We start from the raw sequence: 15817 nt of genomic DNA, 5'->3' as shown, positions 1-15817 counted from the left end.
TAAATAACATATCAAAGACTTCAAGAACTAAAGTGTAAGTTTCAGATTGGATTGGGTGGTGCACACACAGGACAAATCCAAATAACACTGCAAAGGCCTTGAAAACTGACACTGGAATCACAGTCCACACAAGGCTTGTTGGAACTTGCAGCCTGAACCCAACATGGTCAATACCTGTTAAAACAAAAGTATCAACCATCTCCATAGGATTTATTTTATTTTTTTATTTTATTTTGTTTTATTTTTTCCGAGACAGAGTCTCGCTCTGTCGCCCAGGCTGGAGTGCAGTGGCGTGATCTTGGCTCACTGCAACCTCTGCCTCCTGGGTTCAGGGGATTCTCCTGCCTCAGCCACCCCGAGTAGCTGGGACTACAGGTGCACGCCACTAAGTCTAATTTTTTTTTGGTATTTTTAGTAGAAATGAGGTTTTACCATGTTGGCCAGGTCTCAAACTCTTGACCTCAGGTGATCCACCTGCCTCGGTCTCCCAAAGTGCTGGGATCACAGGCATGAGGCACTGCATCCGGCCAGGAGTTTTAATTAGATGTATCTTGGTATAATTTCTGAAGTTCAAAGAAACAGAAAACTCCATTGAAGTAACAACCTAGTAACTCAGGGTGTATCCTACACATGTTTGTATTTGGTGCTGCCCCTACAGTTTTCTAATGTTCTGAATTAGTTACCAGCCTCAAGCTATCAGAGGATTTAATATAGAAATCTGGATTTCTGATTTTCTTTGGAGAGCTGGAAAGCAGCACTGGACCTTCATTCTCACATGACAGCTGTCTCCGGGATTTAACAAGCACTTAACCCCTTTGAGAAGGGATACAAGCTCTTTTACTAACCACTGTCCCCACTATTGCCTACTTCCACACAGACTCTGAGGGCACAGCCTGAGCTGCAATGTACATTTGCAGTATTACTTTTCTTAATCTCACCTTCATTACTGAAGGATATTTTTGGTAGATACAAAATTCTGGATTCACAACTCTTTTTTTCAGCACAATAAATTATTGTTCCACTTTTTTTCTGGCCTCCAGAGTTTGTGAAGAGCAATCCAGTCATTCAAGTCATTGTTCACCCATAAGTAATACATTATTTTTTTACAGTTCTTTCACTATTTATTTTGTCTTTCATTTTCAGCAGTTTGATTATGATGTGTCTGAGTATGGATTTCTTTGGGTTTATCCTATTTGGGGTGGCTGTGCTTCTCAAAATGGCTTTGCTTGTTTTATCTTTTACAAAATTTGTAAGTTTTCAGCCATTATTTCTTCAAATCTTTTTTGAGTCCTATACTATCTCTTCTCCTTCTGAAACCCTGATGACACAAATGTTAAATCTTTTCTTGTTCTACATTCCCAGAGGCTGTGTTCTTTTTGCATTTTCCATCTTTTTTTTCACTGTTATTCATATTAGCTAATTTCTTTTGAACTATCTTCAAGTTTATTGACTTTATTACCTCCATTCTGCTTTTGAGCCTAGCCAGTGGTTTTTATTTCGGCTACTGCACTTTTCAGTTCTAAAACTTATTTATTATTCTTTATATATTCTACTCTTTTGCTGAAACTTTCTATTTTTATATTGGTTTGCAGAGTGTGCATGATTCCTTATTCAAGCATTTTTAAAATAGCTGCTTTAAAGTCATTATCTGATAATTCCAACATGAGTCACCTTTATTTTGGTGTCTGTTGTCTTTTGCCATGTGAGTTAAAATTTTCTTCATTCTTCATATGTTGAGTGATTTTGGATGGTATCCTAAGGCATTCTGAATATTATTCTATGAGACCCTAGGTCTTTCTTTAAATCATATGGAAGCCAGGCGCAGTGGCTTATGCCTGTAATCCCAGCACTTTGGGAGGTCACGGTGGGCAGATCACTTGAGGTCAGGAGTTCGAGATCAGCCTAACCAACGTATTGAAACCCCATCTTTACTAAAAATACAAAAAAAATAGCTGGGTATGATCTCAGCTACTCGGGAGGCTGAGAGGCAGGAGGATCTCTTGAACCCAGGAGGCGGAGGTTGCAGTGAGCTGAGATCACGCCACTGTACTCTCACCTGGGCAACAGAGCAAGGTTCTGTCTCAAAAAAAAAAAAAAAAGTAATAGGTGGCCAGGCGCGGTGGCTCATGACTGTAATCCCAGCACTTTGGGAGGCCGAGGTGGGCGGATCACCTGAAGTTGGGGTTCGAGACCAGCCTGGCCAACATGGTGAAACCCCAATTACTAAAAATACAAAAAATTAGCCGGGCATGGTGGTGCATGCCTGTAATCCCAGCTACTTAGAAGGCTAAGGCAGGAGAATCGCTTGAACCTGGAAGGCAGAGGTTGTGGTGAGCCGAGATCAAGCCATTGCACTCCAGTCTGGGCAACAAGAGCAAAACCGTCTCAAAAAAAAAAAAAAAAAAGTAATAGGCTGGGAGCGGTGGCTCACTCCTGTAATCCCAGCACTTTGGGAAGCTGTAGTGGGTGGATCACACGGTCAGGAGTTCAAGACCAGCCTGGCCAAGGTGATGAAACCCCATCTCTACTAAAAATACAAAAATTAGCCAGGTATGGTGGCACATGCCTGTAATCCCAGCTACTTGGGAGGCTGAGGCAAAAACAAAACAAAACAAAAACCTCTTTCCTCATATATATTGCTCAGCAAAAAGGGAACCATCTGAATACTAAGAGTTTTCATCAACCCTGGAAATTTGTTTTATTAGGGTTCTGTATCATTGCCATATTTTCCTTCCAGAATTCATATTTTACATTCATTTTATTTCTTACATCAATTTTTCTTCCATATGACTTATTATTTTCTGTCATCATTTTCATCCTTCTCTGAAAGTTTTTTAAACAATTCATTCCAGCTTTTTCCTAGCTTTATTGAGGTATATTTGGCAAATAAAAATTATATATATTGGCCAGGCGTGGTGGCACATGCCTGTAATCCCAGCTACCTGGGAGGCTGAGGCAGGAGAAGCGCTTGAACCCAAGAGGCAGAGGTTGCAGTGAGCCAAGATCACGCCATTGCACTCCAGCCTGGGCAACAAGAGCGAAAACTTTGTCTCAAAAAAAAATTATATATATTTACAGTATACAATTAGGTATTTTGATATATGTGTATACATTGTGAAATGATTACCATAATCAAGCCAATTAATGTATCTATCAGATCACATAGTTACCAATTTGTATATGTGTGTATGTGGTAAGAACATTAAGATCTACTCCCATAATAAATTCCAAGTATACAATACAATATTATAAACTATAGTTACTATGGTATACATTCTGTACTGGTATTACTATTAATGGTATGTACTTACATGGCAGTACATACTATTAATATATAATGCTGTATATTAGAGCTCCAGAAATTTTTTTTTTTCTTTTTTTTTGAGGCAAAGTCTTGCTCTGTCGCCCAGGCTGGAGTGCAGTGGCGCAATCTTGGCTCACTGCATGTTCTCTCTCCCGGGTTCACACCATTCTCCTGCCTCAGCTTCCCGAGTAGCTGGGATTACAGGCACCCGCCACCACGCCTGGCTAATTTTTTGTATTTTTAGTAGAGACAGGGTTTCACCGTGTTAGTCAGGATGGTCTCAATCTCCTGACCTTGTGATCCGCCCACCTCAGCCTCCCAAAGTGCTGGGATTACAGGCATGAGCCACCACGCCTAGCCTCCAGAAATTTTTTATTCTGAGTAACTGGAACTTTGTACCCTTTGACCAATATCTTCTTTCCTCCATCCCCCGACCCCTGGCGACCTCCATTCTACCTTCTTCTTCTATGAATTCAACGTTTTAGAATTCATATATAAGTGAGATCACTGCAGTATCTGTCTTTCTGTGCCTGGCTTATTTCACACATGTCCTCCAGCTTCATCTATGTTGTTGAAAATAACAGGATTTTCTTCATTTTTAAGGCTTAATAATATTCCAGTGTGTGTATACATATATACGCCCACACATCACATTTTCTTTATCAATTTATCCATTGATTCCATATCTTGGCTATCATGAATGATGCTGCAATGAACATAAGAATGCAGATTTTTTTCCCCCATACTGATTTGATTTCATTTGGATATATACCCAGAAGTGAGCTTGCTGAGTTATAGGGTAGTTTTGAGAAACGTCCATGCTGTTTTCCATAATGGCTGTTTCAATTTATGCCACCAACAGTGTACAAGGATTCCGTTTTTGCCACATCCTTTCCAACACTTGTTATTTTTTGTCTTTTTGGTAATAGCAGTTCTGACAGGTGTGAGGGGATTTTTGTTTGTTTGTTTGTTTGTTTTTTTGAGATGGAGTCTCACTCTTTTTGCCCAGGCTGGAGTGCAGTGGTGCAATCTCAGCTCACTGCAACCTCCGCCTCTGGGGTTCAAGCGATTCTCCCACCTCAGCCTCCCAAGTAGCTGAGATTACAAGTGCCTGCCACTATGCCCGCATAATTTTTGTATTTTAGTAGAGATGGGGTTTCATCATGTTGGTCAGGCTGGTGTTGAACTCCTGACCTCAAGTGATCCGCCCGCCTTGGCCTCCCAAAGTGCTGGGATTACAGGCCTGAGCCACAGTACCCAGCAATGAGGTGATATTTCATTATGGTTTCAATTTCCATTTTCCTGATGATTAGTAATGTTGAGTGTTTTTTCATATACCTATTGGCTGTTTCTGTGTCTTCTTTTGAGAAATGCCCATTTTTTAATTGGGTTATTTGTTTTCTTGTTAGTGAGTTGAGTTCCTTATACATTTTGGATATTAGCATCTTACCAGATACAAGGTTTGAAAATATTTTATCCTACTCTGTGGATAGTCTCTTCACTCTGTTAATTGTTTCCTTCGCTGTGCAGAAGCTTTTGAGTTTGATGTAATCACATTTTTCTATTTTTTGCTTTTCTTTTCTGTGTTTTGGGGTAATATGCAAAAAAAAACCATTGCCTAGACTGATGTCATGGAACTTTCTCTCCTCTGTTTTCTTCTAGTAGTTTTATAGTTTTGTGTCTTATGTTTAAGTCTTTAATCCATTTTGAGTTGACTTTTGTATATGTATGTGATAGGAATTCAATTTCATTCTTTTGCATGTGGCTATCCAGTTTCTCATCACCATTTATTGAACTGTCTTTTCCCCATTGTGTTTCCTGGCATCTTTATTGAAAATCCAATGACCATAAATGCATGGGTTCTGTATGGGTTCTTGGTTCTGTATTCTGTTCCATCGGTTGATGTGTCTATTTTTATGCCAGTGCCATGCTATTTTGATTACTGCAGCTTTGTAATCTATTTTGAAATCTATCAGATGTAGTGATGCCTCCAGCTTTGTTCTTCTTGTTCAAGATTACCTTGACTCTTCAGGGTCTTCTATGGTTCCATATGAATTTTAGGATTGTTTTTGCTATTTGTATGAAAAGTACCTTTGGAATTTTGTTAGAGATTCCACTGAATGTGTAGATTGCTTTGGGTAGTGTGGACATTTTAACAATATTAATTCTTCCCATTTATGAATGCAGAATATCTTTTATTTGTGTCTTCATTTATTTTTTATTATACTTTAAGTTCTGGGATACATGTGCAGAATGTGCAGGTTTGTTACATAGGTATACACATGCCATGGTGGTTTGCTACACCCATCAACCTATCATCTACATTAGGTATTTCTTCTAATCCTATCTCTCCCCTAGCTCCCCACCCCCCTTTTTTATTTAATGCAATTTTTTTTTTAAGATGGAGTCTCACTCTGTTGCTCATGCTGGAGTGCAGTGGTGTGATCTCAGCTCACTGCAATCTATGCCTCCTGGGTTCAAGCAGTTCTTCTGCCTCAGCCTCCCGAGTATCTAGGACTACAGGTGCATGCTGCCATGCCTGGCTAATTTTTTTTTTTTTTTTTTTTCTGTATTTTAGTAGAGATGGGGCTTCACTGTATTGCCCAGGCTGGTCTTGAACTCCTGAGCTCAGGCAATCCGCCCGTCTCAGCTTTCCAAAGTGCTATGATTACAGGCATGAGCCACCATGCCTGGTGTGTCTTCATTTTTTTCATCAGTGTTTTATAGTTTTCCATATACAGATTTCCTTTGTTAAATTTTTTCCTAAGTACTTTATTCTTTTTGATGTTATTATACATGGGATTGTCTTCTTAATTTCTTTTTCTGATAATTTGTTGCTAGTCTATAGAAACAACCGATTTTTGTATCTTACTAAATACCCATACATTTATTACTTTTTTTTTTTTTTTTTTTTTGAGATGGGAGTCTTGCTGTGTTGCCCAGGCTGGAGTGCAGTGGTGCAATCTCGGCTCACTGCAAGCTCGGCCTCCTGGGTTCACGCCATTCTCCTGCCTCAGCCTCCCTAGTAGTTGGGACTATAGGCGTCTGCCACCACGCCTGGCTAATTTTTTGTATTTTTAGTAGAGAGGGGTTTCACCGTGTTAGCCAGGATGGTCTCGATCTCCTGACATCATGATCCGCCCGCCTTGGCCTCCCAAAGTGCTGGGATTACAGGCATGAGCCACCGCGTGAGGCCTTATTACTTCTTTTTTTTTTGAGACAGAGTCTCGCTCTGTCACCCAGGCTGGAGTGCAGTGGCGTGATCTTGGCTCGCTGCAACCTCCGTCTCCTGGGTTCAAGCGATTCTCGTGCCTCAGCCTCCTGAGTAGCTGGGATTACAGGTGCCCACCATCACCCGGCTAATTTTTGTATTTTTAGTAGAGATGAGGTGTTGCCATGTTGGCCTGGCTGGTCTCAAACTCCTCACCTCAAGTAATCTGCCCACCTTGGCCTCCCAAAGTGCGGGAATTAGAGGTGGGAGCACACTGAGTTGTAAATAAATAACATTTATTACTTCTAACAGTTTTATGGTAGATCCCCTAGGGTTTTTTTGAATTTGGATGTCTTTTATTCCTTTTTATTGCCTAAAAGGAATAGAAAGGACTTTTGGTACTATGTTGAGCAGAGTGTCAAGAGTGGACATCGTTGTCTTGTTTCTGATCTTAGGGGAAAAAACTTTATCTTTCCAATGTTGAGGATAATGTTAGCTGTAGGTTTGTCATATATGGCCTTTATTATTTTGAAGTAAATTCCTTGTACACCTAATTTGTTGAGAGAGTTTTGATTATGAACGTATGTTGAATTTTGTAAGATGACTTTTCTATATCTACTGAAATGATCATATGGTTTTTATCCTTCACTCTGTTAATGTGGTGTATCACATTGATTGCTTTGCTTATGTTGAAACATCCCTGCATCCTAGGAATAAATCTCACTTGATCATGGTGTATGATCCTTTTAATGTGCTGTTGAATTCCATTTGCTAGTATTTTGTTGAGGATTTTTGTATCTATGTTCATCAGGGATATTGGCCTGTAATTTTCTTGTAGATTTTTTGTCTGGTTTTGGTGTCAGGGTAATACTATCCTCATAAAATGAGTTTGGAAGTGTTCCGTCTTCAACATTTTGGAAGAGTTTGAGGAGAATTGGAGTTAATTCTTCTTTAAGTGTTTGATAGAATTTACTAGTGAAGCCATCAGGTCTTTGTCTTTTCTTTATTAGGAGGTTTTTGATTACTGATGGAACTATCCTACTCATAACTGGTCTGTTCAGATTTTCTCTTTCTTCATGATTCAGGCTTGGTAGTTTTGTTTCTAGGAATTTATCCATTTTTTTTCCTAGTTTATCCAATTTGTTGGCATATAATTATTCATAGTAGTCTCTTATGATTCTTTGTTTGTGTTGTTGTTGTTGTTTTAGAGATGAGGTCTCCCTTATAACTCACTGCATATGATCATATGATCATAACTCACTGCAGCTTTGAACTCCTGGGCTCAAGCAATCTTCCTACCTCAGCCTCTCAAGTAACTGGGGCTATAGTCATGCACCACTCTGCCAAGCTAATCCTGACTGTTTTATAGTGTCTTTGTTCCTATCTCACTCTTTCTTTCTGATTTGATTTTTTTATGGTGGTATGATTTGATGTCTTTCTCTTTGTCTTCAGTGTATCTACTAGAGAGTTTTTCTCTGTGGTTTCCATAAGGCTTACATATTTAAAACATCTCATAGTTATAACAGTCTATTGTAAGTTAATAATAACTTAACTTTAGGCTGGGTATGGTGGCTCACACCTGTATTCCCAGCACTTTGGGAGGCTGAGGTGGGAGGATCGCTTGAGCCCAGGAGTTTGAGACCAGCCTGAGCAACATAGTGAGACCCTGTCTCTACCAAAATGTTTAAGGATCACTTGAGGTCAGGAGTTGGAAACCAGTCTGGCCAACATGATGAAACTTTGTCTCTATTAAAAATACAAAAAATTAGCCAGGCGTGGTGGCAGGCGCCTGTAATCCCAGCTACTTGGGAGGCTGAGGCAGGAGAATCACTTGAACCTGGGAGGCAGAGGTTGCAGTGAACCGAGATTGCGCCCCTGCACTCCAGCCTGGGAGACAGAGCAAGACTCTGTCTCAAAAAAAAATTAACCAGGTGTGGTGGCACATGTCTAGTTTCAGCTACTCAGGAGGTTGAGGTAGGAGGATCCCTTGAGCCCAGGAGGTTGAGGCTACAGTGAGGACTCTGGCCTGGGCTACAGAGCAAGACCCTGTTTCTCAAAAAAAATAATAATAATAGTAATAATAATAATAATAGCTTAACTTTGACCACATACAAGAAGTCTACACTTTAACTTCTCCACCCACATTACATTATTGATATTACAATGTACATCTTTTATATATTGTGTATCTATTAGCAAATGATTGTAGGTTTATTTATTTTTATTTTAATTTAATTTAATTTAATTAATTTATTTATTTATTTGAGATGGAGTCTCACACTGTCACCCAGGCTGGAGTGCAGTGGCGTGATCTCGGCTCACTGCAACCTCTGCCTCCTGGGTTTAAGTGATTCTCCTGCCTCAGCCTCCCGAGTAGCTGGTAGTACAGGCGCACACCACCACAGCCAGCTAACTTTTGTATTTTTAGTAGAGACGGAGTTTCACAATGTTGGCCAGGATGGTCTTGATCTCTTGACCTCGTGGTCTGCACACCTCGGCCTCCCAAAGTGCTGAGATTACACGTGTGAGCCACCAGCACCTGGCCGGTTTATTTATTTTTAATACCTTTGTCTTTTAACTTTTTTTGTTTTTTGTTTTGTTTTTTGTTTGTTTGTTTGTTTGTTTGTTTGTTTGTTTTGAGACAGAGTCTTGCTCTGTTGCCCAGGCTGGAGTGCAGTGGCAAGATTTCAGCTCACTGCAACCTCCACCTCCCGGGTTCAAGCAGTTCTCCTGCCTCACCCTCCTGAGTAGCTGGGATTACAGGCACACGCTACCATTCCCAGCTAATTTTTATATTTTTAGTAGAGACGGGGTTTCACCATATTGGTCAGGCTGGTCTCGAACTCCTGACCTCATGATCTGCCCGCCTTGGCCTCCCAAAGTTCTAGGATTACAGGTGTGAGCCACCGTGCCCAGCCTTGTCTTTTAACTTTTATACTAGAGTTAAAAGTGATTTATGCACTATTATTACATTATCAGAGTATTCTGAATATAACTATATTCATACCTTTACAGTGTTTTATATTTTTATATTGTTAGTGTCCTTTTCTTTCTACTTGAAGAACTCTTTTTGATGTTTCTTATAAGTTAAATCTAGTGTTGATTTCCTCTCACGTCTTTTGTTTGTTTAGGATTCAGTGATCAGATTAAGTGCCTTATAGCTATCAGAGAAAGATTGCATGATGTACGTTTTTACCATATGATCTAGTATGATTTCAAACTATCTTCCCTACTTAATTCAGAACACTATTCCACTAAAATATTGACTGCCTACTAGTGTCATACACTTGACAGTTTTACAGATGATAAAAACAATATTCATTGAGGTTTCATAATTTGTCTATGGCCTCTCAGCTAGTTAAAAAGTCCGGAATTCAGACCTCTTTTACAACCCTAAAGCCTTCAGTTTTCTCAACCACCTTGCTATACGCATTTTTTCGTTTCATCATATCTCATTCCATAGTCCTTTCTTTCTCTGTGGGTAACTGATAAGAATACTAGCTGAGATCCTGTCCCTCTGTAACCAGACCAAACTATTTTAAAAATTTATTTGTATTACATGTATATTATAATAGTTTACAAAGCTGTACCTTCCTTACCCCTCCATTTCCTTGTCTAAGAGTCAGTGACTTTCAAGTCTTCTAGCTATTCTCCTTTTTTTTTTTGTTTTTTAACGAGTCAAGGGGTCGGACCTAATGTCCCCACTTTTGTATGGAAATTCTTTTTTTTGTTGTTTGTTTGTTTTTTTGAGACGGAGTCTCGCTGTGTTCCCTAGGCTGGAGTACAGTGGTGTGATCTTGGCTCACTGCAATCTCCGCCTCCTGGGTTCAAGCAATTATCCTGCCTCAGCCTCATGAGTAGCTGGGATTACAGGCACGTGCGCTACCACACCCGGCTAATTTTTGTACTTTTAGTAGAGATAGGGTTTCACCATGTTGGTCAGGCTGGTCTCAAACTCCTGACCTCGTGATCCGCCCGCCTTGGCCCCCCAAAGTGCTGGGATTACGGGTGTGAGCCACTGTGCCTGGCAGAAATTCTTCCATAGTATTTACAAACTTTAATCCCAATCCTCACAACAGTTGTAAGGGCTATCATTCCATTGTATTAGACAGAGAACTGCAGGCTTGGAAAGTTGAACTAATTTGCCCAAGAAAACAAAGCTTATAATTATTCAAGTTTGAGTATAAAACGCATGTAACTGAATCTAGTATCTCTGATCTGTCAGTACCATACACTGCCTTCCATTTTACTCTCCCCGTCTCTTGAACCTACAAATGTCTTTTCTGCCAGTCAGTCATTACTACTATAGTGCTCATGTACTTGTTAAGTCCCCTCTTCTCTTTAACAAAGGTCAGCATCTCAGAATTACAAGACAAACACTATTTTCATCAAACCTCAAACATATACCATATCTGTCCACAAATGAGTCCTATCTACCACTCATACTATGTTCATTCCACATTTGACTTTTCTTAAGCTAGGCTTTTTTCCGGATTGCCACCCTCTAGTTCCTTATCATTTTTTAAAGTGCTCTGGCCCTCCAGTTACAGAATCCAGACCAGGGCTATCCAAGAGAACATTCAGTGGTAATGGAAATGTTTTACATTTGTGATATTTAGTACAGACTTCCAGTACAAAAGCTACCAGCCACGTTTGGCTGTTGAACATTGGAAATGTGAATAGTGTGACTGAGAAACTGAATTTTCAAATTCAGCTGTTTATTTCAAAATAAAATGCACATTTACTTAAATTATTTGAAATTTTAAAAGCCACATGTAGCTAGTGGCTACTGTATTAGACAATGCATATCTAACCAGGGGCTGGCAAACTTTTTCTTGAAAGGCAAATAATAAGTATTTTAGGTTTGCAGTTCACACATTCTCTATCATAACTACTCACTTCTGCCCTTTTAGTGCAAAAGCATCCATAGACAACACATAACAAGTATGGCTAATAAAACTTCATTTATAAGAATGGGTGCAGGGCCATAGGCCATAGTTTACTGATCTCTGGGAATTTTCCGTTAGGCATATTCATTTCATCCTGACGATAGCCCTGTTAACAGTGTGATCATTCCTTTATTTATTTATTTATTTATTGAGACAGAGACTCACCCTGTCGCCCAGGCTGGAGTGCAGTGGCAATCTCGGCTCACTGCAACCTCTGCCTCCTGGGCAATTCTTGTGCCTCGGCCTCCCCAGTAGCTGGGATTACAGGCACATACCACTATGCCCCGCTAGATTTTTATATTTTTAGTAGAGACAGGTTTCACCATGTTAGCCAGGCTGATCTCAAACTCCTGACCAAGTGATCTGCCTGCCTCACCCTCCCAAGGTGCTGGGATTACAGGTGGGAGCCACCATGCCTGGCCATTTCCTTTATTTTATAATTCATACTGTGGGATGCTATTATATGTCTGTGTGTATATATGCAATGAGATATTTTGTGTGTTTATGATTAGAGTCATCCTTTAACAAGGGAGATAGGACTAAGGCATGTGTATATTTAGCAAGCTTCCCAAAGTAATTCTGATCTGTAGCAATGTTTGGGAACCAGTGACTTACTTTGTTTTCCTAATCACTACCCTCATCTTATTATGTAACCTGTCTTGTAACTCTCTTTTTTCCTCATCCATTTGTAAAAAAATTCAGTTAAGTTCTCCCATATTGATTGAAGTTTTGTTTCTCCCAAATAAGAAAAACGTGAGTGATTACTTTCATATTTTCTTTCAGTCCTGGAATCAAGATGTGAGACCAAGAAATTATTTTTGAAGAAGGAAATTTATGAAATAGAATCAACCCAGTGGGAAATAATGGAAAAACTCACAAGACATGATTTTCAGTGCTCCAGTTTCAGAGATGATTGGGAATGTAATATGCAGTTTAAGAAACAACTCGGCTCTCAAGGGGGACATTTCAATCAATTGGTATTCACTCATGAAGATCTGCCCACTTTGAGTCACCATCCATCCTTTACATTACAGCAAATCATTAATAGTAAAAAGAAATTCTGTGCATCTAAAGAGTATAGGAAAACCTTTAGACATGGCTCACAATTTGCTACACATGAGATAATTCATACCATTGAGAAGCCCTATGAATGTAAGGAATGTGGAAAGTCCTTTAGACATCCCTCAAGACTCGCTCATCATCAGAAAATTCATACTGGCAAGAAACCCTTTGAATGTAAGGAATGTGGAAAAACCTTTATTTGTGGCTCAGACCTTACTCGACATCACAGAATTCACACTGGTGAGAAACCCTATGAATGTAAGGAATGTGGGAAGGCCTTTAGTAGTGGTTCAAACTTCACTCGACATCAGAGAATTCACACAGGTGAGAAGCCGTATGAATGCAAAGAATGCGGGAAGGCCTTTAGTAGTGGCTCAAACTTTACTCAACATCAGAGAATTCATACTGGGGAAAAACCCTATGAATGTAAGGAATGTGGCAATGCCTTTAGTCAGAGCTCACAACTTATTAAACATCAAAGAATCCATACAGGTGAGAAACCTTATGAATGTAAGGAATGTGAAAAGGCTTTTCGTTCTGGCTCAGACCTTACTAGACATCAGAGAATTCATACTGGTGAGAAACCCTATGAATGTAAGATATGTGGGAAGGCTTATTCTCAGAGTTCACAGCTTATTAGTCATCATAGAATTCATACTAGTGAGAAACCCTATGAATATAGGGAATGTGGAAAGAACTTTAATTATGACCCACAACTTATTCAGCATCAAAATTTGTACTGGTGATGAAACAGAATATAAGAAATGTGTAGGGAGGCTTTTAATTATGGCTCAAAACAGAATTTATCTTGTTAATAATTCCTCTAGATAGAATAATGTAGAAACATTTTATTTGTGGACTACAGCTTATTCAACCTGGGAAAAATAATGTTGGAGAAATACTCTATGAATAGAATATACTTTGGAAGCCCTTAACTAAATGCTTACTTCTCTTGACATCAGATAATTCAGTCTAGCAATATGATAGATAATTCAGTCTGTCATACTGAAAATGACAGCATTTTTAACACCTTTCTAACCTTCTTAACATCAAAGAATTTTTGTAGAAATGTAGTCCTGTGATTTTCATTTTTTCCCCTAATTTCTCTAATTGTTACATTCTTAGTATTTTAATCCATATTAAATTTATACAGCTATAAATTTCATCTGTTTACATCCTGATTTGTATACTATTTTAAAAATACCTTTAGTACCTGGGAGAAGTGACCTCTTTATTTTTGAAGATGGCTTATTCTTTTTGCTCTTTATAACATTAAGGCTTTGTTATTGTAAAAATATTCATGAACAACATTTTACTCAATAGAGATCCTTCATTATCTTCATGGTGTTTTGTTGTGTTATTGTAATATCACTTATGAAATCCTATTGGTGGATATTGTAGTTTCCTCTAGATATTTTGCCATAATACATGCCAAAATACAAGTCCCTGATGGACATTCTCCCTAAGCACATCTTTGTATCATATCTTTTAATTGCAGAAGTAATGTGTGAATATATTTTCCTTATAAAAGATGCAAACATTACAAAAAGGCAAATGTACCCTTTGACCGTATCACAAAGGATAGTCTTTATCAGTTCATTATTTATTGCTGATCATTTTTCTGTTTATATATACATGCGTGTCTCAGTAAAAATTATAAAATGGGGGATAATTATAATACCTACCTCATAATGCTTTGTGAGGATTAAATGAATTAAGACCCATAAAGTGCTTAGAATTGTGCCTGACGTGATAAATACATACTCACTGAATGTTAGTCATCGTTATTATATTCATCGTCATCAGTATTATTATTTGTAGAAAGGCTTTTTAACTTCTGCAGAACTGAGTCACCATTAGACAGGGTATTTGACTGAAGAAAGACCCTTTGAAGGTAACAGGTTAAGAAAATTTCCCATCATCATGTACTTCCTATTGAACATGAAATAATCCTAGGTGTTGGTGGGGAGAGTACTGTGAATAATGTGTGTGAAGGACTTTATTCCGACTAATACTCTTTTTGTTGCATTATATACCCAGTAAAAAAGAAAAGAACATAAACAAAATATTGGTGCACTAATGAGGAAAAAAAGTATGAAAAGAGAAACAGCATCATGTTTAAAAAATGGACAGAGATAGAAACATAGTTACAGATTTAAAAGGTTCTGTTGAATGTAATGCTTTTTTCTGATATGTTTGAAAATTTAAACAAAATGATTTTTAAGGAGAATATACATCAATATTGACTCCAAGAAAATTAGGACTCTTCGAAGACTCTCATAAACAGAGAGAACAGGGAAAAATTAGCATGTGATCAGTTAACTATTACTAATAAAGCACCAAATACAGTTTCTTTCTAAGGAAAACTTTATCAAATGTTCAAGGAACTATTTCAGTTATATAGAAGTACACATCTTGGCTGACGCCTGTAATCCCAGCACTTTGGGAGGCTGAGGAGGAAGGATCATTTGAGGCCAGGAGTTTGAGACCAGCCTGGCCAACATGTTGAAACCCCATTTTTACTAAAAAATACAAAACTTAGCCAGGCATGGTGGCACATGTCTGTAATCCCAGCTACTGGGGAGGCTGAGGCAGGAGAAGCACTTGAACACAGGAGGCGGAGGTTGCAGTGAGCCAAGATCACACCATGGCACTTCAGCCTGGGCAACAGAATGAGACTGTCTCAAAAAAAAAAAAAAAAAAAAGTCCACAGTGTAGCTTTGTTTGGGGTTAAGTTAGTGTTTTGAAATGGGCCTTCCCTGTGCTCAAAACATGCTCATCAAGCAGCTCCCCACACTGGACAGATCGCATGTGTGGAAGGATGAAGTTTATGTCTGTAGAACTGTTATTTTATGCCCCACTTCCTTTTTTCGTAGATCCTGTGTAGACGGGTCTCTCTGAACATTGTGTTACTTTACTTTACTGGCATAAGGAAGTAAAATATTTCGTAATAAATTTGAGAAAAGTAGAGTGAGCAAAAATACCTGCAAATGAGAGAATTACTAAAAATAGACTGTTGTAATGTTTTGCATTATCAAAATGAGAACTGCCAAATGAAATTTTGTTTACTTTCTTTTCTTGTGTGCTTATGTCTTTTATAAAGTTCTTCATCTAAAATTACAGAGATAGTGCATTTGCACCCAAATTAATGAAACAATACCATTAAACAAAAAGAAAAGGGGCTGGACACAGTGGCTTACGCCTGTAATCCCAGTGCTTTGGGAGGCCAAGGCAGGTGGCAGCCTGGCCAATATGGTGAAACCCCATCTCTACTAAAAATACAAAAATTAG

The 15817-nt window shown here is 38.7% G+C and overlaps 1 protein-coding gene across 8 annotated transcripts in view; it reads left to right on the top strand.

Annotated features, from left to right (window-relative positions):
• Window positions 1–14618, top strand: part of ZNF566 (zinc finger protein 566) — a 42198-nt gene extending 27580 nt beyond the window's left edge. For 7 of the 8 annotated variants that reach the window (XM_063719111.1, XM_024236273.3, XM_063719112.1 and 4 more), the window contains one exon: window positions 12248–13992. In XM_063719111.1, coding sequence (XP_063575181.1) covers window positions 12248–13272 — 1025 coding nt within the window. In that variant the 3' untranslated portion in view covers window positions 13273–13992. 8 annotated transcript variants of the gene reach the window in all.
• The last annotated feature ends 1199 nt before the right edge of the window (window positions 14619–15817 follow it).

This window comes from Pongo abelii, chromosome 20 (genome assembly GCF_028885655.2).
Source record: "Pongo abelii isolate AG06213 chromosome 20, NHGRI_mPonAbe1-v2.0_pri, whole genome shotgun sequence".
NCBI classification, from domain to species: domain Eukaryota; kingdom Metazoa; phylum Chordata; class Mammalia; order Primates; family Hominidae; genus Pongo; species Pongo abelii.
The sequence above is the reverse complement of the archived record's forward strand: the minus strand, read 5'-3'. Positions and strand labels throughout refer to the sequence as shown.